Below are 25,002 nucleotides of genomic sequence, written 5' to 3'. Positions count from 1 at the left end.
GTCTGGTGCTAGCGAAAGCGAAGCACAGCCAAGTGAAGAACCTCGCACGGCTGAGCCCCGGTGTAAAATTCCAGCTGTGCAACAGTCAGTGCGACTCTCAATGCTGGCTGGGTCCAGGGTCCTGACACAGCCCCCAGCCTTACACAACCTTCCCATAAGGACCGCTTCTTTCCATTGGTGTTGCATCATCTTTTCCATTGGCACAACTGAGTAACAAATGCCCACATGCATGCTTCTACAACTAACCCTTAACGGATCCAAAGCTATCTTGCCACACTGTACGTGACTAATCCAAGTATTTCCATGAGAATACTTGACACGTGTGCATTTGATTATTCTGCAACTCGTTCATAATACTTAAACGGTAGACAAAAAGAGTATCTAAACAGCTGGATGAAGAGCGTCATTCTGCCTTGATACAATACCAGAAGGTGACATCAAAATCAGCAATAAATAAAAAATATAGATCAAAAATACATTGTATATTTGTTCCATGAGTTAAAATTTCACGCTTTAACTGATGAAAAATAAAAAAGTGTCCAAAACATCCTGAAAAAGGTTCCACGTACTAACCGATGAATATGAAGACAAGGACCAATGTCAGACATATTTCATACAGTGCTTAAAAAGACTTACTGCTTCTGTAGCAGGATTTCTGCACAATGTGGTTATGCTACACTTGAGTAACAGATGCTTACAAAACTTCATCTGAAACGAATACTGAAAACTCTCAAAGAAAAAGGAACTAATCATACCTGAAAAGGTCAGGGGTATAGAAATGGTGTAGACTAACACCGCTACACATTTCTACAACTGAAAAGAGTGGTAGAGGAACTACTGCTCCTGTCCCAAACTAAGCAAATCAAATAATTATCTATTTGGAGGAATGCCACTAAAAGATATAACACACAAGGTAGTTCAAGCCGCAGCTTTGCCCTGAAAAGAAAAAAAGATATACTAGCACCAAAAGCAATTGCTTTTTAGAAAATAAACATGTTGCAAGTCTTCACAGGGTGCTTCTCTTGATGAAATATTAAACTGAGCTCCCTTTTTTTTTTTTTTTTTTTTGTACTGAACACAACTTTTCTAGATACTGTCAGGTTTCATTTTCCAGTAAATCTTACAAGATGAAACATTTTATGCAAATCTTAGCATCAAATCTATGTAGTTTAACCTGTGAAATTATCTGCTATTCACCATGGTCTTTTATGTGGAATGAACTTTCCATGAAAATGAACAGTAGGCTTTAAAAAGTTAAATTAGACTATCTGAAAAAACAAAAACAAAACCAAAAACAAAATAACAACCAGAAAAACCACAACGGTATTCCTTATTCTTATGTGGCAGGAGTTAAAGAAATAAATCATTTTGCAAGACAGAAAAGAAAGTGAGTAAAGGTGCTTAAGTGTTTCATCAGTGGGGTCTCACTGTCAAGGAGTTTGAGGAGAAATGTGTTTTGACTAATATTTAACAGTAGAATCTATAAAACTGCTTTCCTGAATGAAGAAACTGTGAACCAAAGTTCTGCTGGCTTTATTGATGCATATAGAAATGGATGCCATCAGGACAGTTTAAAAATATAGATATACAAATTTTAAAAATATCAAAGTGCTAATGACAGCATGCAAATGCATAGCTCGTTCTGTTGCTATTTCTTAAAATAAGTACGTTGTGTTTGTAGACACTCTCAATATGGCATTGCCAAATGATGTCTAGCCAAATAATAAACATCCCACTTTATTTTCCATTTGAATACTCAGAGGGACCTTTCAAATATAAATAAATTTGATCTTAATGTATGATTGCCAGTATTTGATCTTTTATAAAAACATGCAACTGCTTGTCTTCACATCTGTAATATGGGTAGCCCAAACCATGCCAAGTCAGAGCATAGGCATGAGGAGCTGCTTCTTGTCAGGAGAGCAGCTTGCTCCTGAACACTGCTTTTTTGGGACAGCACTCCTTAAGCAAGCAGAAGCAATCTGGCGACTAAATCATTCATGATTTATACATGATGCTCCTCTTGTCCCCTTTGTGGGAAATCCCTTGCTCACATTAGTGCTGTAGCACTCTGTTAACATGAATCTATGACACGTAAAGGCTTTTATTATTGTAAATGTAATTATTCAAATAGATTCATATTTGCATTTCTGAGAATTTAAGCAAATAAACGTATTTTTCCTCATATATGTGAACATTTGTTTATATCTTACTGTTGGAAAGATGGGATTGAGCCGTAAATATATATATTATATTATGTATCTATATACACACAAATAATGTTGGACTTTCGTTGTTAGTAAGGTAGTATTAGATAGAGGCCACTAAAATAATCTTTCTTAAAAAAAAAAAAAACATCTGTGAAAGATTTCTACCACCAAGAAAATCTGTTCTTGTCTCTGATACACCAAGATGGCAATAATTTTTTAGCAGAGTGAAAGACAGCATTAGAGTGGCTATATATCGATCTGATACTGAAAAGCCGTACAAAAAGTGCAACTACAGCAGGTCCCCACCTTCACAACTTTGAAACGACTGAGCAAGAAAAAATACGTATTCCAAGAGGGCAAGATGCCCACACATGGATGGAGACAGCCTGCCTTCCTCGATTTTAGTTTTGGTCTACATATGAAAGACAACGCTCAGAAAAGTAACTTAAAAAGTTTGTGAACACCCTACTATCTACTAGAAACTGAAGTGATTTAAAAAAGAATTTCCATCTGTCAAATATGGCACCATCTCTCAGACTAATCTCTCCAACTACAGTGCACCATATGAAGACTCAAAACTGGAAAAGAAAAACCTTGAGGCAAAAACTATACAAATGTGCATGAATTAAGTATTTCTAGTAATAATAATAATAAAAAAAACAGAGAAGGAAAATTTTTCCAATGTACCTCTAGAAACTTCATCACCTGAACAGAAGGGGAGAAATAACCACAGCTGGAACAGTGCGGTATGATGACATGTGCAGCAGTCATCACAGACTTATTTCTCTCCAATGTTTTATGGGTGACAATGTCCACTAAGGTCATCAAAACAGCAGAAAAAGAATGAGTAAGTAAGCCTGTGAAACAAAAATAAACTCTTTTCTTTCTTACATTTAAAGGCTTTAAAGATTGTAAAGAAAAAAAGATGGTTAATACTGAAACAAGATGAACGTGTGACTTGAAGTATTTCCATCAACGCCAATACCACAAATGTTGAATAGATTATTGAAATGTGTCCTTCATGGCAACCGTTACAGGAAAACTAACCATAGCTTCCAAAATTCTGCAGAGAAGTTCAGCTAGTTTTATGTCATTTAAATTGCATCACCTGAAAACCACACCACGGTATGCACGGATCTGGTCAGTTCTATTATCCTCCCAGGGAGGGTGTTTCAATTCGTCCCTGTCTCAAGGATGCTTCTTCCTTCAGCAGTCCCCAAATACAACAAACACAGCACAGACTGTGCCAATCCTTGAGTAAGGCTGAGAAGCTTCTGGTCTCAGGCGATCCCCGCAGCATCTCTGTAACCTTTCCAAACAACCCACAGAGAAGCCTGGTTTCTTCTTCAACCTTCCCTCCTCCTTGATTAAGCACTCAACAGGGCCTATCGCGAATGTCTTCATGACTGTGAGCAGTGCTAGGCAAACTGATGCTGATTGACAGGCGGGACCCACAAGACTGGAGGCCATCCACCTGCAGCCGGAACTTTGTTCCCCAAAAATTCAAGGCCTCTTTCTATCCTCCTCTGCTTTATCTCTTTTTAGCAATAAGCCATGGTGTGACTCCCTTGAGATGACAAAAGGAAACAATTCAGAAGCTGGAATCAAAGGTCACCGTGAGCAGCCATTTAGCATGTGACGTGATCACACAACAAGCAGGCTTGGCACACAAACTCATGCTTTTAGTCTGTAGAAGCAGATGTAGTGGCATGAATCAGTGAAGCGTTTAAGATGGGCATGGAAGCCAAGTCAGTAAACTCCAATGGCAGCTGGTACAGTACATTTCATAGCATTTAGCTCTTATTTGGTCACAATTTCTTGTAAACTAGTTCATGGCACTCATTGTCCATGCAGGTCCACAAGCCAAAATATAAGAATTTGCAGAAGTAATCAGATTTATGTTATTGATCGCTGTATAGGTATCTCTAGAGAGACAATCTTTGCAGGTTTGTCCTGCAGTTATACATCATCTAACTGCAGATGTAAGTGAAAAAAGATGTACACATGGACTATTGCAAACAAGTAGAAGCAGCTACATGTAAACATCTCTCAGACTTGTAAAATCAAATTTTCCATTTTCAACTATAAATACAAAAAGTGGAGCACTATATACACAACTTCATGCTCGTAAGGTTAGATTCATCACTGCAGAGACAAAAAGAGACAGATTGATCAGGTTAGTAAACCAATACTTCTGATTTCTATTTCAAATACATAGAAAATGGCAGAATTTTAAGAGTTGCACTGGAGACTCCTCAGCGATAAATGCAGCCAGAATTTCACTTCAGCTTTGTTTTCATTTTTTCTTACGTATCGCTCCACCTACATCTTTACTCGGAATACGCTGTTTTTAAAACTAGCACTGTCTAAGTTAAAGCTGCACTAAAAAAATGCTGCCACTAACGTTAGTATAAAAGTAATATTACTAATCACACAATTATTGTTAGTATAAAACATAACAAACAGGAAAATATATTCAATGGAAAGGTAAGGCAGAGAAGGGCAGGATGCATTGCTCTTATAAGATTTCCCTGAAAAACAGCATCGTAATAGAGCAAAGTAAATGTTTGATAAAAATATCCTATGCATGAGCTTTTATAAAGAATTGGAAGCAGCAGCCATGTGCTGAAACTAAAGGATGTGCGACTCTTCAGACGAAAACGTTTTAGACTTTGCAGAAATCAAATGCCAGCTGTTTCTAAAATACTGCCTCAATGAGATACTACTTCTATTATACATTACAACCTCATTGCACCAACTATGGTCACAGAGAGGTCTTATTTTGTGTTTCTGCATATGTCGAGATGCCTAAGAGGCTCTGAAGTATTGTTCAGAATGACTGCGACAGGGTTTTCTGTGTGCCAAGGACATGCTGCCCTGGGGAGAACAGCTCTACCCATCCTACCTTTTGCCAACAGCCAGGCATTGGTAATCCATCAGGACCCTGTTTCCATGTGAGGAGAAAAATAAAAAGAATGCAGTTAGGTTTGATAGCACAGTTATTCTGTCTGTATCTGTTAAAGCAGCTAGAGCAGCTTTGTCTTTTTATCAATCAGGTAGCTACTGCTTCCTAACTTCATCTCTCCTGTTCTCAAGGTGAAGAAAAAGCCACAGGGGTGGTTGACCCTGTAAATCCATACATGCATTTCTGCCACAAAGATACCTTTTTCTAAATCATTTTTTTACCGTTTGTCTAATTGCAAGAACACTTCGATAACTTTTCTATTGCTGCCAGAGCAACTTAAATATAATGTCATTCACAACAATCTACAGCTGGATATATAAGATAATGAGCAAAAAAACATTATCACTTTTATCTGGAGGGTATTGCTTTTTGCCCTAATGCAAAGTTATTCCAGTGATAAGATAGCAAGACTCAAATATGGCAATGATCTGCTCTGTTCACTTTCAGTCTTAGCTTTTGAACGCAGCAGCAAAATCTGAAAGTCTGAACAGTCCTGAATGACACAGCAGAGGAGAACACTAGTGCTGGGGCTACTGAGTGTCTCACCATTGCTTTTCTGTCACTACCCTACTTTCACACATTTCTATGCACTCACTAAGATCAGACCAATTTTTGACTTTGATAACACAGGTTTTCACATAGCTATATAGGCCTTACCAATCAAAGAGTTATATACATAGAACTAGGAGCACATATGACATTAATACATGATACTCGAGCAGCAAAACGTTCAGGTCTTGACATTTTTTAGAATAAAGAATAATAACGCCTCTGACGTGGATTTGCACACAAAGGTAGTGATTAATGAGAATTTTTGAATGTAATGTAATCTGATAGGAATGGCTTGCTGCCTAAAGCAAGAAATCATGCTGCTTGCTTGGCAGCTTATTATGGTAAGGACGTGTAAATGAAACATATTTTCATTCATCAATTGTTAGTAAGCCTCCAGATATAAATGATAATAAAGAGACAAAAACAATTTTAAATTACCAAGGCATGCTTGATTATCCCCAACAAAATATATGAGATATGGTTACCACTGAGTGGAAGCAAACAAAATGGAGCATGGACTAATCTTAGAGACTATGTATTTAAGATTAAAATTCATTGACCTTAAATTAGAAGAGATCTAGTTGAAAGAAAATTTACTTGATTTAACATTCATCTTAGAGAACCGTGCTTAACCAACAAACAGTATCAGAACATGCAGATCAAATTTCACCATGAACAATGAAAAAAAAATTCTTTCTTGCTTCTTTAGAAAATGTGTATGTAGGACTGCCTGTCTGTTTGTTTAGTTTTTAAATGGATAATAACTTAAACTTACTTTGCCATTAAATCAGTGTTGCCAGATTGGTACAAGGGAGAGGGTCAACGAGTAGAATTTTAGTACAGGTGGGAACTTTAACTCATGCTAACATAGAGTGGGAAGTGTTGTGTGTATTGCAGGAAGGTAAGTTCCAAGGGTAAGACCATTAAATTGGAGATATTAAATAACAAAGACAGTGAGGGTTTGGGCAGCAGACTGTTATCTTCTTACAAACTTCAGGTAAGCTTTTCCTTTCCAAATCTATTTAAATACTATTTGATGAACAGACCAGACACCAAAGTTACTGCTTGTCTAAGGTCTGAAATGTCAGGCTCCAGATTTGCTTACTGGAAACCTATGACTTGATTTTCAGAAATCATATTTTTCTGATTCTTTAAATAAAACTCATTTTGGCCAAATCCTGAAAACATGTACCCTCAACGACACGGATTTGAAAGGAAGACCAGGGTGCAGAGTAGCTCTCAGGTGGGCGAGGGTTTAAAACTGAGCCAGTGCAAACGGAAGTCATCGGACTAGATTAGAAGTGGTGATTGTGCTGGGGTTCTACAAAGACTTGGGTTCAGGGTCAGTAAGGCAGTAGGCATTTTGGGAGGAAATAACAATTCTCAGGGAAAATGTAGGAAGGATGCAAACTTATAAATAGCCATGTGATGTGGGAGCAAACTGCTGAGAGTTAGGTCTGAGGCATCAGGAGGATAGTGTGCTCTTTCTTTATGGTTACGATCACCAAAGCAGCTGATTTATTCATGCACATGCATGTGTTATGTGAGTAATGTAAAGTCAGCTCAGAAATACATTACTTTACATTGAGAACGGCTGACTACAAACAAAGGAACTGCATGCAGGGTTGGTAGGAAAGAGAAATACTGTACCAATTGGCAAGGGGCATCCAGCCCATCCAGGCCAGGCTGGCCTGGCTCCCCTTTTTCCCCCTTAATTCCACGGAATCCCTGTTTGTAAAGATTAACTTGCAACGTTACTGTCAAGGAAATGCCTTCGGTATTGACTTAGCTGGAGCAAACAAATAACAACAGAGAGGCAAGAGGAGCAAGCTCACAGCAGTGGTATAGTTTCAACGTATGGGGTCAGGGACTCTGACCCACACTGAATTTGCTTCTTTTTCAACATTCAGCAGAAAACAGTGAAAAAAGCAACAACTATGTCCTGCTTGAAGGCCTTAAATCCATTGGTTTAAACCAAATTAGGAGGTTGAAAAACCAACTCTGTTCCCCAATTTGTGAATCTTGAGATAATGCTGCATTAACAACTGCAACCGGTGACACACTAGGTGGTGCTTGTTCCTCTCCCCTCATTTCTTATTCCATCAATCTATAGCAGGATGATCAGTTGTCCAGTACACAAGCGAGACGTACCAATGGGCAAGGTGCATCTAATCCAGGAGCACCCTGTTCTCCTTTCTCCCCTTTAGGCCCCTTTTTGCCTTTCTTTCCCTTTTCCCCCTGTGGATACAATGGTTTGGACAAAACATGTTTCATTCTTTTGGGAAAAAAAATAAAGAAAGATTGGTTGAAAAGTTTGAGTTTTTCTTTTTAAGCCAATGGAGAGCTGAAAGGACACTTACCACTGTGTTCTGTTTTGGTTGGTGCATTATGTGGAAAAATAAATTATATGATCACAAGCAAGAACTGCAATCAGTTGGTATTAGTTTGTGTTGTTGACATTTCCTGTCAGTATCATGGATGTTTTGAATCCTAGAACAGGGCTTGAAATCTCTGATCTCTTCAGAAAGAGGCAAATCTGCAAATTCCCCCACTCCATAGTCCAAAATGAGAGGTTTCCAATTTGCTCTAAATGACAGTTCTGAAGTGCACATAAATTTGTTACCTTCTTCAGAAGATTTGTCATGGGTCAAAAGTAGCTTGGCAAGAGTGGAGGACATTGGCATCGTTTCTCTGAAACTTCAGAAGGGACGGTACAGTCAGTCTGTGGCAGAATTCTGTCAAGGGCTATGATGTCACATCAAGGGTAAACTTGGCCTGGTGCATCCTTTGCTGAATTGACCTCCTGCACTCTGGTAAGAGTCTGGGACAAATCCTATTCTTGGTTACATCCATGGAAACCTGCTGCCATCACCAAGGGTGCGCTCCTGTCACTCTAAATACAATGGGATCCTTTATTTCAAACCCTGTTAGAGGAATCAAAGCACCCAAACTGCTTGATGGAGAAGTTCTGTGGCTCCTTCAAAGACTTCATGGTGACTTGAGACCATAAACTAGTTAAAAGGGATCATTAGAGTTCCTTTAATTAAATAGCCTAATATTTGAATAATCTTTATTTAATATCTATTTAAATGTTCTTTCAACAGCAGAGAGCATTTCACCTACTCGTTTTACTGCATAAATCCTTTGATTTTGAACTTTCTTTTTAAATGTGAACTTCTAGCACTTTAGTTACTCATGGAATAAGTTGATCCCTTCAATAAAGCTATCTGCAAAAATGACCTCACCTTCAAGCAGTATAAGATGTTTGGAGAGTTCATTTTCTAATTGATTTCACACCAGTTGATCACAATGGTAAATGAGTTTCAGGCTTGCTCTCAAATTCACAAAAATCAAAAAAGGTTCCGTTAAAAAAAAAAAAAAGAAAGAAACAAACTGGGCAATGGTTGTAAAAAATGGGATAGGAAGGATGAGTGAATCAGGAATATCACAAAGAAACGGGAAAAATAGTCATAGGAAAATTAGTATGACACTGGAGAACCAGCAAGCAAGGTTGTGGCTATTGGGAGGATTTAATTTGTGAGGAAAAGGGTAAAAAAGACAGGGGAATTATGGGGGATGAAGGTAGAAGGAGAAGGAAGGAATGCCCCTTTGGAAAGACAGGTGGGTTTTGGTGAAGCATAGTAAACAGACATCTAACTATACCACACCAGCATGAAAAGTCTTAATTCATTCACATACAGGCATACAGAAAAAGCTTTTTTTTTTTTTTTTTTTTTTTTTCCACACAAATAAAAAACAATTAGCTGTAACATGTTTAAACAAAGAGGAAAGCACATTATTCATTCAGCATCGTAGCATACTTGACACATTCGAATGAAAAAATATCTTTTCCATGAACAAAACATACTGTGCTTGCGACATGATAGGCAAAGTTCCTTGTTCATCTTTTCTGTGTGCCAAAAAGTTTCAGGATGATACTTAGAAAAAAGCAACCCAAACATTACCCTTATGTACCAAATTGTAAGGCTGTGATATGTAAAAACCACAAGTTGGCTGGGTCTTCATGTTAAACCTAGAAGCGTAGCTTTATAGCACAGAATCTTAACAGCTTTAGGGTCAAATCTCACTTTGTGCTCATTGCAAACAGATATGTTTACTGTGAGTAGATGTAAGCACATAGTGTGGACATACTTAAAGAATTATTATAACAACAGATAGTACAGTTTGATTTCTGACTCCTTCATGTCTTTAGGACCTCTATTTCATTAACTTGCTATGTTTTAAGTCAGCAGGTGACTAGTTATACTTCAAACTTTGCAGGGCAAACCTGTGATCCTATCTGAACCAACACAGCACTCATACGTGTAGAGAGTAGTCTGAGTTCCTGAAGACTTGACCAATTTTCCCATGGACTGAGCTCTCCTCAAGTACTTAATGTCCTTACCAAGACCTATAGAGCTTCATCAGAAATACAGAGTGTGAAAAGACATGGAGATGAATAAGAAAAAAAAAAGGTCTCTTTCCTGTCCTTACTCATCACCTATAGAAACACCAGTTTGTGGCACTTCTGTAAAAGATCAGGCAGTCAGGCTGGCACAGTCTCCAGTCACAGAATTGTTGGGGTTGTAAGAGACCTCATAGAGTCCAACCCCCTGTTAAAGCAGGTTTCCTACAGCAGGTCACAGAGGAAAGTGTCTAGATGGGTCCTGAATATCTCCAGAAAAGGAGGCTCCAGAACATGTCTGGGCAGCCTGGTCCTGCGCTCTGTTACTCTCACCACAACTAAGTTCTTCCTTGTGTTCATATGGAACTTCTTATGTTCCAGTTCCCATTGCCTCTTATCCTGTTACTGGGCACAACTGAAAAGAGCCCTGCCCCACTTGACTCCTTCAGATATTAATAAGCATTGATAAGATCCCCTTTCAGTCTTCTCTAGGCTGAACAGTCCCAGGCCTCAGCCTGTTCTCATATGGGAGATGCTCCAGGCCCCTCATCATGTGGGGCTCATCTTTGTGGCCCCACATGCACAGTTGTGGCAGCACAGGGGATACAGGGAATGTGATGATGCCTTCCCAGCCACCCTGGTGATACATCAGTACTCTTCTGACAACCCTTATATCAAGAGACAACTGCACTTTTGGGATAAGGGCTCCCTTCCTGCCCTATACACATAACATCTTTTCTTAACGCTTTTCCTTTTTGGCAGTAGGAATGTTGAATGTGGAATCTGAATCACCATTCTCTTTTTAGTAGTTTTCTAAAACCTCTTTACTGAGGCAGAATGTAGTACATACGAAATGATTTTTAATAAATAATAGACTTCTACTCATAAAAGTTGAAAATATAAAATCAATTGTATAAATGTTTCTGTGCTGAGTGCTCCTGGACTGTAATTTTGTAGAAGTAATGGGAGCTATATTTTTTTTTTTTTTTTTTTTTACAGCCAAGTTAAGCAGACATTATAATGCAAACACTGACATAGTTCTACTGTTGAGCTGTCAACAGGCTAAAACAAAAACCACTGGCCTAGGATTTATTCTCAAAACTGATGTAATGAGCTACTCGCCTATCAAGACGTATCCATGAAAAACAAGCATCGTTCTTAACAGTGTTTTAGTCATGATATTAATTTTACATTTCAATCTAAAGTAAGTTGCCTAACTAGAAATTAGTTAGTCTCAACTTGTTTGAAGAGAGTATTTCTGTACACCATTTGGTTCTAAATTGCATTTTCCAAATTTCCATGCCACCACGTCTGGACAGTGAAAATGACGTCAGGCCTCTTCTATTACCCAGACAGTTGGTTGGGTTGGGTTGGTTTACCAGAAATGTACTATAAGATTGAATTTCAGTTCACAACCATCACAGAGAACTTCTCTTAACTGTAAATAAGCCACTGTCAATAGTAAAGATTAGCACAGTCCTTTGCCACTCGGTATGGGACAGGCAGTGTGTGCAGCCACAGTACACAGTACAGTACACTGGGGTCAGCAGTTACACTGAAATGCTGCTGAGGCTCTGAGTCTCCTGTATGACATTACTACCAACATTACTCATTTTGGTGAAGTCTGCATTAAAAGTTTCAACAAGTGAAAGATGGACGGAGAAAGCAAGTCTAAAAATAAGCTGCGCTTTGGCACGCATTGGTAGCACTCGTTCTGTGCATAAATTTTCATGATCTTTCTAACACGGGATTTTGTTTAGTGCGTATCTGTGAGCTGCCTTTTGGCACACAGGGAAAACAAAGATCAGGTTTAATGGGATGAATTATGGAATAAAGACAGCAGAGCTGACTGGGCCAAGGAAGAAAGCAACAGTTAATAACACCGCGGTCACCTTTTCTCCCTTTTCTCCTATTTCACCCTTTTCTCCTCGAGGACCAGGGAAACCCTATAAAAAGAAGGGACAAAGGTAGGTCGACTTCTATTCACATGCAAGTTAAGATTTTAAATACCTGGAAAATGTGCAAAAAAAGTGACCTCGCAACACGCTTTGTATGTGCATGTGCTTTGTGCACAGACATGCATGTACACGAGAGCATGTGAAACAAGTCCATGGTGTCTGGCACATCATTTTGCCAGTAAGGGAAAGGAATCAGATCACTCCAAACGGTTCATGCTTCGTCTCCTACTTGTGGGTTTATGGAGAATACTCCTCCAAGTTAGGGATTTCCATGGACGAGAGGCAAAAGCTTTCAGCAAACCTTATTTAGCGTGCCAGAAAAAGGGTCTAAAATTTTAAACGCATCACTTGGAAGTTATGGAATAATTGCCTCTATTTAGTGGTAAATTTACTTGATCAAATGTTAGCAACGCCTTGCTCTGCTCCAAGTGAGCCAAGTGAGGTTTGACTGTGGAAGTATTTTGACTTCCAAAGGAGCAACTACTCTTATTCCTAAGCATTACTTCTGGCGAGGTCTGCAGTCAAGGGCTATACATTGCATAGCCTTGGTTTTCTTTATCATAGGAAAACAGCAAATGCAGCATTTAGTGCACTCTTTGTAGGTACTGCATGCACACTAAATGGAAACAAACATGTTTATCAGTAAGCTGTTTCTTGCAAGACGCTTACCTACCATTGAGAGGCATTGTTCATTCATATTACTTACATCAAGGCCAGGCTCGCCATCCTTGCCCTGCCAAAGAACCACATAAGCTCTGTTAGTGTCCCTAAGCTTGGCTACCCGAGGCCAACTCCATGCCCAGCACTGTACTTGCTCCCTGCAGCTGCAGCAGCGCAGCTCAGAGCACACACAGAACACTGCCATTAGGGAAGGATGTGGCAGTCAGTGTTTAACATTTCCAGAAACTGATAACTTGACTGTAAAATGGTGCTGTGGGTTGTAGGCAGGCTCCAGAAGCGGGCTAAAAATAGATCACAAGGGGAAACTGAAAATGCCTTTTTTTTTTTTTTTTTTTTTTTAATTAACTCACAAAAAATGATCCTCCAGTAAGCGTGTGCTGCAAGCTAATCCAGCGTTCCACAGAGCCTGAAACTGTCTCTTCTCGTTGACTGCTGATCCAATTAAATGCATCCAATTAAACCCCAAGCCTGTATTCCACCTAAATTAATTTTGGCCCAAATAGATTAGGCTGAAGAGGATATGGAGGTGCTGCAAGCTCTCAGAGAGGCTGGTTCTGCCTGGAAGCAGCACAGTGGCACAGCTTTCCTTGTGTCAGTGTACTAGTTAGACAAACACATGTGCACACCTGACCATCAGCAAAGTAAGTGATTCCTTTCAATAGGGTTACACTCATCCAGGCAAAAGGAAGTTCTCACTCATATTTTAGGACTGGCCAATATCTTTTACATGTTGGGTTAAACACATACCATCTCCACCCAGGAACGATCAACAGCAAACTTCTTCCTCAAAGTACTTCTGAGCACAATGCACAGCATTAAAACTGATGTCTCTGTAGCGTCAAACAAAATAATATAGCAAAGTAGCCTCGCAGCAAGGAAATACAAACACTTTATTGACTCTGATTCCAGAAATCAGAGCTTTCATCCTGAAGTCCTGCTGCTTCATCCTCTGGCAGCCCAGATTGCAAGCTGCACAAACAGGAGCACCTGAATTCTCAATTTCCTCTCACTTGCTGCTTAATGGTGGGTCTTGTTTCTTTACTTTTACATAACCACAGGCATGAGCAGGAACCTACCTCTGCGGCACCAGTCAGTGACCTTGCATTGTCAGGGATTATTATCTAGTTTTTCCTTTTCCAACCAGTTGTATCGCTAGGTCAAAAGCGGTCACAGAGCACACAGGTTAATCAAGGAGTGCTGAAAAGCACAACAGGTACAAGCTACTTGCAACTTACAGGCAAGCCATAGGGTCCTCTGGGTCCAGGGTCACCTACAGTTCCCTTTTCACCCTAAGAACAGAATACAGAACAAACAAAAACATTGTCTGGCTTAAACAATGTCTATGAAGTGCTTTCTTTACCTTAAAACTTACAAGCTCCTAAATCTTCAGAGGAAAAAATATCCAAGCTCTGTTATCTTAGTTAAATGATCCAGGGGTGGGGAAGAAACATGTATTACATTCCAGGCAAAGTGACTTTCTGTGCATAGGATACTTATTTTCAAACAACGTAGTGACTGAAAATACTTTTCAAACTGAATTTGCACTGATTTCAATATCAAGCCTGTAAGAGTAGCAACACTGCACTCAGCAAAAGCTCCAGCACAGCAGCTGAGATGTGGCAAGTTGGCAGGCGAAAATAATATGTCAATCAAAGGTTGCATTTAAGCAGGCAATGCTATTCCTAGTGACACTGCTGGGATTATCCTATGTACTGTACCATGTTGTTAGCTGCTCTACTGGACTCTAGATTAATGATGTGTATACTCTGCTTTATTATATGGAGTCCATTGCTGTGCAGCAAAAAGAAAATAAAGGAACTCCTCCAGAACCCTGATCTAATTCCACACTAAAATCCATAGAAGAAGCATCTAGAGGGATGCTATGAAACTCATTTTGTAGTACAATACAGAGCAAATTTTTCCAAATGAAATGAAATTTCCAGATGACCAATTTCAGAATGCCAGTACCATCATATGTGCTCTCCAGCAGATCAGCAAGATTGACAATGGAGCAAAACTTGTTGAGCTGGTAAGCATTAACCCGTGCGAGCACCCTTGGTTCTAATTCATTATTTAGTATTAATACATCATTCTTCGTTATTAAAAGCACAGAGCAATAAAGTATACATATGCCTAATTAACAGTGTAGTGCACCTGCACAACCAATTCCCTTATCCCAGCTCTAAAAGAGCATGGCTAAGTCTAGATTGCCTTGACAGGATAATACAAAACAGTAGGCACGAGGATAAACTAAGAGTCTGAGCCTGCTGCTGAATAATCACAGCAACAAGGAGTTTGTCAGAGAAACTGACATTTGATTGTTTTAGATACTTCACATTTTTATGGTGACTGATGCTGTCTGTCTGCATCGCAGTGTAGAGAAGTTCAAATGTGTAATGCCCAATCTTTCTTTGTTCTGTAAATCTTCAGCCCATTCTGTGCACTGCTGAGGCTGGATACCATGGCAGAGCAATAGGAGTCACTGGGAAGCAACAGCTCATTTACAAAGCAGTAAATCCCCTGCAGCTTTAAAACTTTTTGCTGAGAAGAAACTAATGTGCTGACCTATGTATATAACAGCTACAAAATTGTTCGATAGATACTTAAAGCACGTCAAGACTAGTTAAGTATCTTTCTTTTTTCCAATCTCAAACAGCAAAGATGACTGTACAAAGTCCCCACAAGACAGCCTAAACATATGGTAGACATAAAAATACTGAACACTTAGCATATCAGTCTAGGGAAATAGTCGCATCTGTTATGTAAGAATATATTCAGAGAACTGTATCTCACAATTTTTGCCTCCAATCCAAAGCACATGCTGAGATGTGTTTGGAATATCAGATGAGGTCCTGAATGCTTATGGATTATATAAGATTGATGAATTGTCACAGGCATGCTGCCCTGAGCAATCATGAGAAAGTTTTCCCATTGGGGAAACAGACATTTGCCAAGTTCAGAAATGGTTTTAAGATTGTTTCTTGAAAGAGAATTCATAGCATGGCCTAGGTTGAAAAGGACCACAATGATCACCTAGTTTCAACACCCTGCTATGTGCAGGGTCGCCAACCACCAGACCAGGCTGCCCAGAGCCACATCCAGACTGGCCTTTAATGCCTCCAGGGATGGGGCATCCACAACCTCCTTGGGCAACCTGTTCCAGTGCCTCACCACCCTCTGGGTGAAAAACTTCCTCCTCATATCTAACTTAACCCCCCCCCCCGTTTAAAACCATTCCCCCTTGTCCTATTACTATCCACCCTCGTAAACAGCCGTTCCCCCTCCTGTTTATATGCTCCCTTCAAGTACTGGAAGGTCACAGTGAGGTCTTCCCAGAGCCTTCTCTTCTGCAAGCTAAACAAGCCCAGTTCCCCCAGCCTTTCTTCATAGGAGAGGCGCTCCAGCCCTCTGATCATCTCAGCCGTCCTCCTCTGGACTCATCAGCACCCAGAGAACAAAACCTGCAGACTTGCTTTTTTACCTCCTATTTCAGTTTAGTCACCTGAATCACAGGTGAATATGAGCTATGGATTACATAAGACTGTGTAATTGGTTTCTCATTCTATTAATTGCCGTTTTTCCTTCTACCAAGAGAAATACACAAACTCAGCACTGAAACATTCATCAGTATCATCCCTGAGTGACGCAATGGAGCAGGCTGCCCAAGGAGGTTGTGGATGCCCCATCCCTGGAGGCATTCAAGGCCAGGCTGGATGTGGCTCTGGGCAGCCTGGTCTGGTGGCTGGTGATGCTGTACACAGCAGGGGGACTGAAACTAGATGATCACTGCGGTTCTTTTCAACCCAGGCCATTCTTTGGTTCTAAGATGATATGATTCTATGTTCACAGCTTAAAGCGAAGAGAAAAAATTACATGGCTAAGCAGTGAGTTAACAGCACAATTATTCTAATATTTATTTTCCTATTTTCTAGTGACTTGCAGTGTATCCCTATTCTACTTTTACATCATCTAAATAAGTTTTTTATAAAGGACTGTCTGACATTTTCTATTTTAATTAAATAGTTAAGTTTGAAACTAGCCAAGTACAAGTCTGTTCTACCTAAGAAGAGCAATTAATCATTGCCTCAAATGTTGCCTATGTAACAATGAAGCCGTGCTTTCTACATATGACACCATCAGGCTTTTGTTTGATTGTCCTTCATTTCCTTAATTTTTAAGTAGTCATAAATGAATAGCAACCAGCATTTTGCAAGTAGTCTCTTAAAGTGAGATTACCTTTCCAAACTTAAAATAATGTAGCTGTTTCACATTAGTGTTCCTTAGTGCCCTTCTAGGCTAAAATTATCCCAAGGTTTTTCTTATCATCAGGGAAACAGGTGATCCTGTCCAGTGGCAGAGTGGTGGCTTTGTGCACTATTATTAATTAAAAGGTGCAATCTGAAATCTGCAGTCAAAACATGTTTTCATCCTGCTTTCACATAAACAGGTTCAACAGCTGCAAGTGCAGGTTATGAGACTGTGTTAAAAATACATCATTTGTTATTTAGATAACAAGACATTTATCAAGCTCAGGCACCTATCAGATGACCATTATATACACACATCCTCTTTCCAACCAACATTAAATTACTAAATAAAGGATTACAAGCAATAATCAGACTAGATGTCTGCTTGGAAAAATAAATCCATCTTTCTGATGAATTCCATTCATTTTGGCTACATAGATAATAGTGGGTATGCAAATCTTAGTTACAGTATTTTTTGTAAATCAGTCTCTGCACGCAAATGGAATTATTGAACTGATCTACATCTCAGCAGCTCCCGTCTCCTTTGTAACTACTTCTTGTCAACAGCCATGAAAGGGCTAATTCTAGATCCAGCTGTATGATTTATTATGACCTTGGAGAACTGCATAAGGAAGAACAATTGTAGTCATTTTCCATACATTAGAAGAATAGTTGATATCATAGCACTTTGTTTTTAATGGAAATTTCAGGTGTTGGAACAACCTTCACAACAGAAGTTCATAATCTGTGAATATGGTATCTCTATTTATTTCTAAATGTATCTCTCATCTAAATTATTTTTGGAAATGCAGAATATGACATTTCATTATCTTTCCACAGAGTTGATAGGAAAAAAAGTTGTTTTAGTTGCAAAATGACTTGAATCTGTAATCCCCAAAGAAAAAAAAGGGAAAAGACTCACGCTCTAAGACTAACCATTAATGAGCCTGCTACAAGACACTGTTCCTATTTTGGAACCATGCTTCACGTCCTGTATTTATTCCCCAACAAACAGCTCTGTAGAAATGAATGCTCGAGTCATGCATACCTTTGATGTACTGCTGTTTGAGCTAACTGGACCTAAGCCATATGGCCATGTCCCTAATGCAGCAAGTCTGAAGTCGTTTCAACACAGCTGTTTTGTTAAACTGAGAAATTCAAAGAGACATAATTCTGGGCTAGCATCTCTGTGGAGGTTTTAGTGTAATGTATCATTTATGCTTTGTTGTTGTACAAGTTCACAGTAGGATTGTTAAAGATGACAGACTCATCGTTAAAGATTAAGAGCCCTACCCTCTTCTCATTGGAGAAAATTCACTGTGAATATTTCAAATTAAATAGAAGGGTTCCTATTTTCTATGCTTAAGAAAAAGAAGAAAGTTTTAGATTTATAGAAGTTAGTGTTTTTCAAGATAAAAAATGTAATGCAAATAACTGCATGATATGCTTTTTTTTTTTTGCTTTTGCATATTTGTATGCCCAGATCACTCTTATCATCTGATTTATTCTCTCCAACTATTTACACTAATCAGTGAAATTAAGCAAAATTATGTCCCATGTAACACTGTAAATATGACACTCCTATAAGGTCTTCACTGATTAGTAATTACAAAATACCAGTTCTAAAGTTAATGACTTACAAAATCAAACATAAACATGCATGTAACTTGAATGCAGTTCTGGGTTGATCCTTACACAGATGAGATATTGTTTGGCTTAGTAACATCTAGGCATGCTGCAGTAGCCATGCGACAGTGCAATTGTGGCACTGTCTTCATAAAGAAAAGCACACAGAATGTATACTTACTCTGTCTCCTTTAGGGCCTGCAGGGCCATGGGGACCAACTGGGCCATCGATACCCTGCGAAGAGAAGCCAAGAGGGTAAGAGAGAGGTCCAGTTCCTTCAAGTCTTTAGCTTTAGTAGCTGTCTTCTAGCCAAAAACTAATATGGAATCAGCCATCACCAGATGAAAATGCAGATTTAATTGTGCTGGGACCTGGGCAAACAAATCTGGCTTTCAAAACTCAACCTATAAGCTCTCATGTTACAAAGTAGCTCATCTTTTTTCTAGTTGGATTAGAATTTCTTTATGGAAGTTGTACAAAGATTTTTAAAAGCTATTGAAAGTTATTGCGGCTAGTAGCAGCTGAAGGTTCAAATAATGCTTGCTTTTAAACATTGTTGGTTTTTTTTTTTTTTTTTTAATTAAATCTGAAATGTCCACTTTATGGGTGGACACACCCCGTCATGATGATCCATACTTCATTAATTAACTAAGAAATAAGGAATCTAGAACGTATTTTAAATATAACAATGCTTCCAGTAGAAGCCCAGCACACCTGATTCCATTTCACTGTTTCCATATTAGCACAAAACAAGTATGCTTTCCTATGAAAAGCAAATCCCTAACCTTGCTCAGGTAAGCAAAACCCCAACCAGTGCAGGCTGTGCAGCAGTTATCTAACCGAATATCAACTTTTCTAAGGCTCGGAGCTTCTTGTTGCTATGAATCTTGTTCTCTTTCCCCAACACATTGCCCTAGGAGGCTGCTTGAAGCCTGTGACAAAGCATGGAAGATGCTGCGATGCCTGGCCTTCATTCCTCCAGGCCGTGCACAGCCTGGGTAACACAGTGACATGGAAAGACAAGGGACTCACCCGGGGTCCTGGCTTTCCGTCTAAGCCAGATGCTCCCTGTGTGGTTAGGTGGAAGCATGGATGATGGGTACGACACGGGTGACAAGAACGTGAGATTAGTAAGTGGTGCTGATGAAGAAACATAATTCAAATGTACAATACGAATTGTGACAGGGTTCTGGGACGGGTAATCACATTACTACAGCACGTTAGTAAAAAATTCACATGAAACATCAAGAGCTCGCATTGGTTCTGACATTAGCACTGGACCACTGACCCACCCCTGCCTTCCCACCGCAGCACATTTGCCCAGAAAAAAAACGAAGCTACACAGTTACTCCAAACGCCAGAAGTTGGGGTGTTTTTAGCCTTAGCAAGCAAATATTTAATTTGTCATTTACTTGCTTGCTTTCTAATTTGTAAATAAGGACAATACTGAATACCCTACTACACAAAGCAAAACACAACAGCGTATGCTAAGAGAGATAAGAAGTATTTAAGCGCATTATGCAGCTAACAAAGCCTGGGCCCTACAATAGCCCCATTCATTCCCAGGACGCGCGGCCCGGGGAACAAATACAATTCCTGTTTTCCCACTCCGCTCCCCGCTCTGCCCGGGGCTGCGGCACCGCCGGGTCGGCATCCTTGGGGACGGGAGGACCTCTGCTGGGTCACCTGCGAATAGCAGGAGAATGGGCCGCTAGGCTGGGATTCGCGGAGCGTGCGTGTCTACCTGGGGCACCGGGAATAACATGGGCCAATTGAGAAAAAAAAAAAAAAAAAAAAAAAAAAGGAAAAAAACAATCATAATAAAAAGGGAGGAAAAAAAAGTAATATAGTAGTGTTGAAGAGCCATCTTCTAGAAAAATAATTAGAAAATTCTAACCCCTAAGCCAATTTTTTAACTTTGCTCAGTTAGACCTCTCCGTTTCACAGAAGAAGAATAAATGAAGGTGTGGGGAAGAAGGAGATGCCCTTTTTAACACAAACACCATACAACACTGAAATAACAAAATGATGAATGTAATGGGGTTGATGGCATCCTCACAACACTGAATGCTTTCAACTGACACGTAACAAAAAACCTGACAGCACTGGGTGTTACAGAGCATGACTTGGACAAACAAAAACAGGCTGATGCTTGGCTCTACCATGGCTTATTCTATATATGCTGTCGAGGAAACCAGTGTTGTTCATTGTAAGCAGAAAGAGAAGTTTGCAATGTGCACTGAAATTGAATAGATTTGGGATTTTTTACTTACTGGAAGACCAAGGGGCCCTCTGTCACCTTTTTGACCTTGTTCACCCTTCAATCCTTTAAGACCATTTAACCCTGGTTCACCCTAAATGTAAAAGTATAAATGCCAAATTTTTGGTGCTATCATGGGTGCTTAAGCTGGGATAGAAAAAGCCAGCCTCAGAAATGGCTGCAAATTCCAGTTTAAAGCAGGGACTCACATTCAGCCTTCTCAGCCTATAGATACAGACCTGAGAAAAAGTATTTGGGAGATATCTGATGCAGACTGATGTCTGTGTGAAAATACTGGAAACTTCTGAGCAACAGATTCTCAATAATTATCACCTTATTTAGGTAGTTGGAATTAAACACACAATTCGCGGCTTTTAAGGATTTCCTCAAATCCCATAGCCTACTCTCTACAGATGATTCAAATAGAAAGAAAACTTCCTGAAAATCAAGCGTCAAATCAAAAGTCTCCTACAGTCGGATCTCCTGTTTTGGAAGGAATCAATATTTTTCCCTATGGCAAACTGGAATTTGCACCAAAATCTCATTTAAAGATATTTTAAACCTTTAAGCATATATAATTAAGCTCAAGCAAATTGAAAGCAGCAGTATACATTATACAGCGTCAAGCTGTTCTGGAGATCCATAGCTTCTGTGTTCATACAGAGAGGCTTAAACAACATAAGAAATGGCACCAGTCTTGTTGTGAATGTTAAATTATGCATAGGTTATTACATTAAACGCTACTAAGAGGATAACGGTGGACTTGCAATTTCCTATAAATCATTCTCACATCACAAAAATCTGCCCCAGCACGAGGGCTACCCAGTCAAAAAAGGTAATGACTGTGCCTGCCCCTTCTGGGAAACAGAAACGTGTGTGTTTTTCATCCAGGCTGTTCCCCATGGCCTTGTTCCTAGGCCAGCCTTTGATGTATTATGCTACTTTATACCATATACATTTAAAATAAAATTCAGAATGAGATCTAGTCTGCTGCCTTAAGTAACTCCAGACAGCTGTGCCCCCTTGGCACCCATTTCTTCATTTTTCTTCCATTTGACTCAGTGTGACTTTCAGAGCAGTAGCACTGAAAATGCTGAAGTTTTGGAAACAGACCTGAGAAGTTTCACAAAAGCCCGGGTGTTAGGCCAAAAGCCTGAAGTAAGACAGGTTTGGTATGTAAATGGAACAGACCTGACTTCAAAAAATGATCAATGACTCCAGATTCTTCTGCCAAGGTTACACAAATAGTCTTATAATATGTCAAACCTGTGAAGATTTTCTCGCAACTTAAAACAAGCCACACCAAAGGCTAAATGAAAGAACTCCTCATCTTGTATTTCTTTTAGAAAGGTGCATGCGACTGGGGAGCTGTGACGATTAAAAGACTCATTCCTGATAGCAGCACCAGCGCCATTAATGTTGACAGAGTCCCTGCTGTGCATCTTCACGTACCGCACTGCAGAAGACGCTCAGAAAATCTGCCTCATCAAGGAATGGGATTGAAAAACATGAAAATACACAAACAGGCTTGTGGCAGGGAACTTGCCCAGTGCATGACGGAACTGGTCAGCAGAGGACATGGCGCCAAAGAAAGTGAGAGGCCAATCATACTGGAAGAAGTAGGAGAGGCAAGAGAGCATAAAGGAAGAGGGGTTTCTCTGACTTCATCTCCTGAGTAAATGCCACTTCTATGTTCAGAATTGCAACAGAAGTGGTAACTTGCCCAACACCAGGAAACAGAATAATTTAGTGCCATAGCACATTATCTCAATACAAAAAATGGATTCAGCCAATGCTCAGGAGAAATACTAACCAGATGCAACCACAGAAAATTTAAAATCTTTTAAGCTATCTATCAGTGTTAAGATTTGCTTTAAGGTTTAAGAATATCAGAAACATTTATTGAATGAGACATCAAACAAAACATAGCTGCATGCATTTAAGAACAAAGAATGACACTTCACAGACATCAAGAACATGACTATTTGAGACAGCCATTAATTTACCTTTGGGCCAGGCAAGCCATGAGGTCCCTGAAAATAAAGATACCATGCTCAATTACAAAAAGATGCTACGAGTTTTTAAAAGAGCTTGGTGCTCTATATGGGTGAAAGTTACATCTGTTCTTTTATTCTTGCAAATGAAATGCAGCTGCCAATAAAGCAACTGTAAACACCTGATTTAGAGAATGAACCAGACCAGTAACATGTTTACACCAGCATAGGCAGGTGCAATTTGTTTCTCACTTCCAACGTACTTAAAGGTCCCAAATTAGGCCCCCCCTAATTGTCATATGCTCTCACAGAATTCTATTAATCAGGCATTAAAATAAGTGGGTTCAAGCACTTCCCAGTCTGTTCTCTTCGTCCGAAGCTTACCATAGGACCCGGAGGACCATGTGGCCCTGGAGGTCCAGGAGGTCCTATGATCTATGGACAAAAAAAAAAAAAAACGAGATTAAATCGTACGCAGTGAAGAAATTCCCCACAAATACCAAAACTCAGATTGATCCTTCTGCTGGCAAGCAAGCACTTATAAATGTAGCATTGCAATGGTACACCATGACAGCATATCTAGAAAACGGTTTTAGAAATGGGAATTACTGTAACTTGGAAGACGGGGTGCCTGAAGTGTGCCTGAAGTGAATTGCTTGTGCCATATGGCAACATGCCTGTCTCCGATTCTTGCTCCTAGACTCATACACCTTAGAACAACATGGGGAAAAAAAAAAAAAAAAAAAAAAAAAAAAAAAAAAAATCTAAAATAAGCAGTACTGAAAAGATGCGCTCAAACTTTTATATATATGCTCCTTAGCTGTCTCTGTACTATGCAACCTACAAGAGCAGAAGATGCTGAAGATGCTGTGCAATTCCTTCCCAATGACGATGAATGGATAAAAGATACTAAATAACTCACACTTTTTCAAGACTACCCTTTTTCTCTCCTTTCATTCCGCTTAGCCCACTTGTACCAAGAATTCCCTGAAGTCATTAACAGAGGTGATCAGGTTGCTCAGGCATGTAGCTCATGCTTATTTTGTGCTGTTTTTCTGTATTCTTAATGAATCCATAAAAGGGAATGTCATGATGATATTTACAATTCAGCGTCACCTCTTTCCCAGGGTTTAACCCCAAAGGGTCTCTACTGTAGCCTGCATGGTGGCAGTGAGGATGCTAATTCATGTCTCCAAACTGATACTCAGCCCCTCACCAACACAGACCGTTGGTGGTGACACCAGTGAGAACAAAACAAGCTTTCAGACATGGAGAGATCAATCCACCATCTGTGAAGTCTTCTGAAAACGGAAAGCCTTTTTTTAAGAGAAGTCAAGCAGAGCAAGGTGAATGAGTTAGCAAATCGATTTGTGACAAATTAACAAACATAACAAAACACTCATACACTGAAGAGACAGTGAGTGCCTAGTGCCCTGTGATGACAAACTTCTTTCATTTCTCAGAGCTTATGTACCAAATACCCAGTGCATGTCACCATAAACAAGGTGGGTAGCTTAATGATAACATTAGTCATCCTTAAAAAAAGTTATTGAGGTGTTTTTTTTTGTTTTTTTTTTTAAATGATTTTACAATGCTTTGAAAGTCAGGAAGATGTCTGGCCCTGAAAAGCTTTCATATGTGGATAATATTATTTACAAGTGGACAAGTACAGAGCAACAATACATTTTCATTTGTGTATTAATTCCATCAAAATTATGCAGAAAATTATGCAGGGTTTACGTAGAAAATTAAGCACAAATATACACAAGACTGGAACTTTCTCCCCCAATTATTTTATATCAAGAAAGTCTTTATCTTGTGTCACAGAAGGGGAATTGGGCAGAAACTGGATGATGGGAAGTTCCATACTAACAGAAGGAAAAACTTCTTCACTGTGAGACTGACAGAGCACTGGCACAGTTGCTCAGAGAGGTTATAGAGTCTCCTTCTCTGGAGATATTCAAGACCCATCTGGTTGCCTACCTTTGTGAACTTTTGTAGCAACCTGCTTTAGCAGGGGTTTGCACTCAATGATCTATTGAGATCCCCTCCAATCCCTATGATTCTGTGATTCCTGACATCACTGAAGCCAGTCTAGTCTGC

General features: G+C 39.5%; 1 protein-coding gene across 1 annotated transcript in view; it reads right to left on the bottom strand.

Moving 5' to 3' along the window:
- Positions 1-3,741: 3,741 nt before the first annotated feature.
- COL25A1 (collagen type XXV alpha 1 chain) overlaps positions 3,742-25,002 on the bottom strand; it is a gene marked incomplete at both ends in the record, with an annotated part of 291,350 nt that continues 270,089 nt past the window's right edge. Inside the window, 11 exons of the mRNA XM_079535114.1 lie at positions 3,742-3,777; positions 5,116-5,154; positions 7,879-7,965; positions 12,025-12,078; positions 12,797-12,823; positions 14,007-14,060; positions 18,826-18,879; positions 19,678-19,713; positions 20,919-20,999; positions 22,912-22,938; positions 23,284-23,334. Coding sequence (XP_079391240.1) covers positions 3,742-3,777; positions 5,116-5,154; positions 7,879-7,965; positions 12,025-12,078; positions 12,797-12,823; positions 14,007-14,060; positions 18,826-18,879; positions 19,678-19,713; positions 20,919-20,999; positions 22,912-22,938; positions 23,284-23,334 — 546 coding nt within the window. The remainder of the gene's footprint in view (positions 3,778-5,115; positions 5,155-7,878; positions 7,966-12,024; positions 12,079-12,796; positions 12,824-14,006; positions 14,061-18,825; positions 18,880-19,677; positions 19,714-20,918; positions 21,000-22,911; positions 22,939-23,283; positions 23,335-25,002) is intronic.

The sequence above is a fragment of the Tetrao urogallus genome (genome assembly GCF_951394365.1).
Source record: "Tetrao urogallus genome assembly, chromosome: 4".
Classification (NCBI taxonomy): domain Eukaryota; kingdom Metazoa; phylum Chordata; class Aves; order Galliformes; family Phasianidae; genus Tetrao; species Tetrao urogallus.
This window is presented reverse-complemented; position numbering and strand designations above follow the sequence as displayed.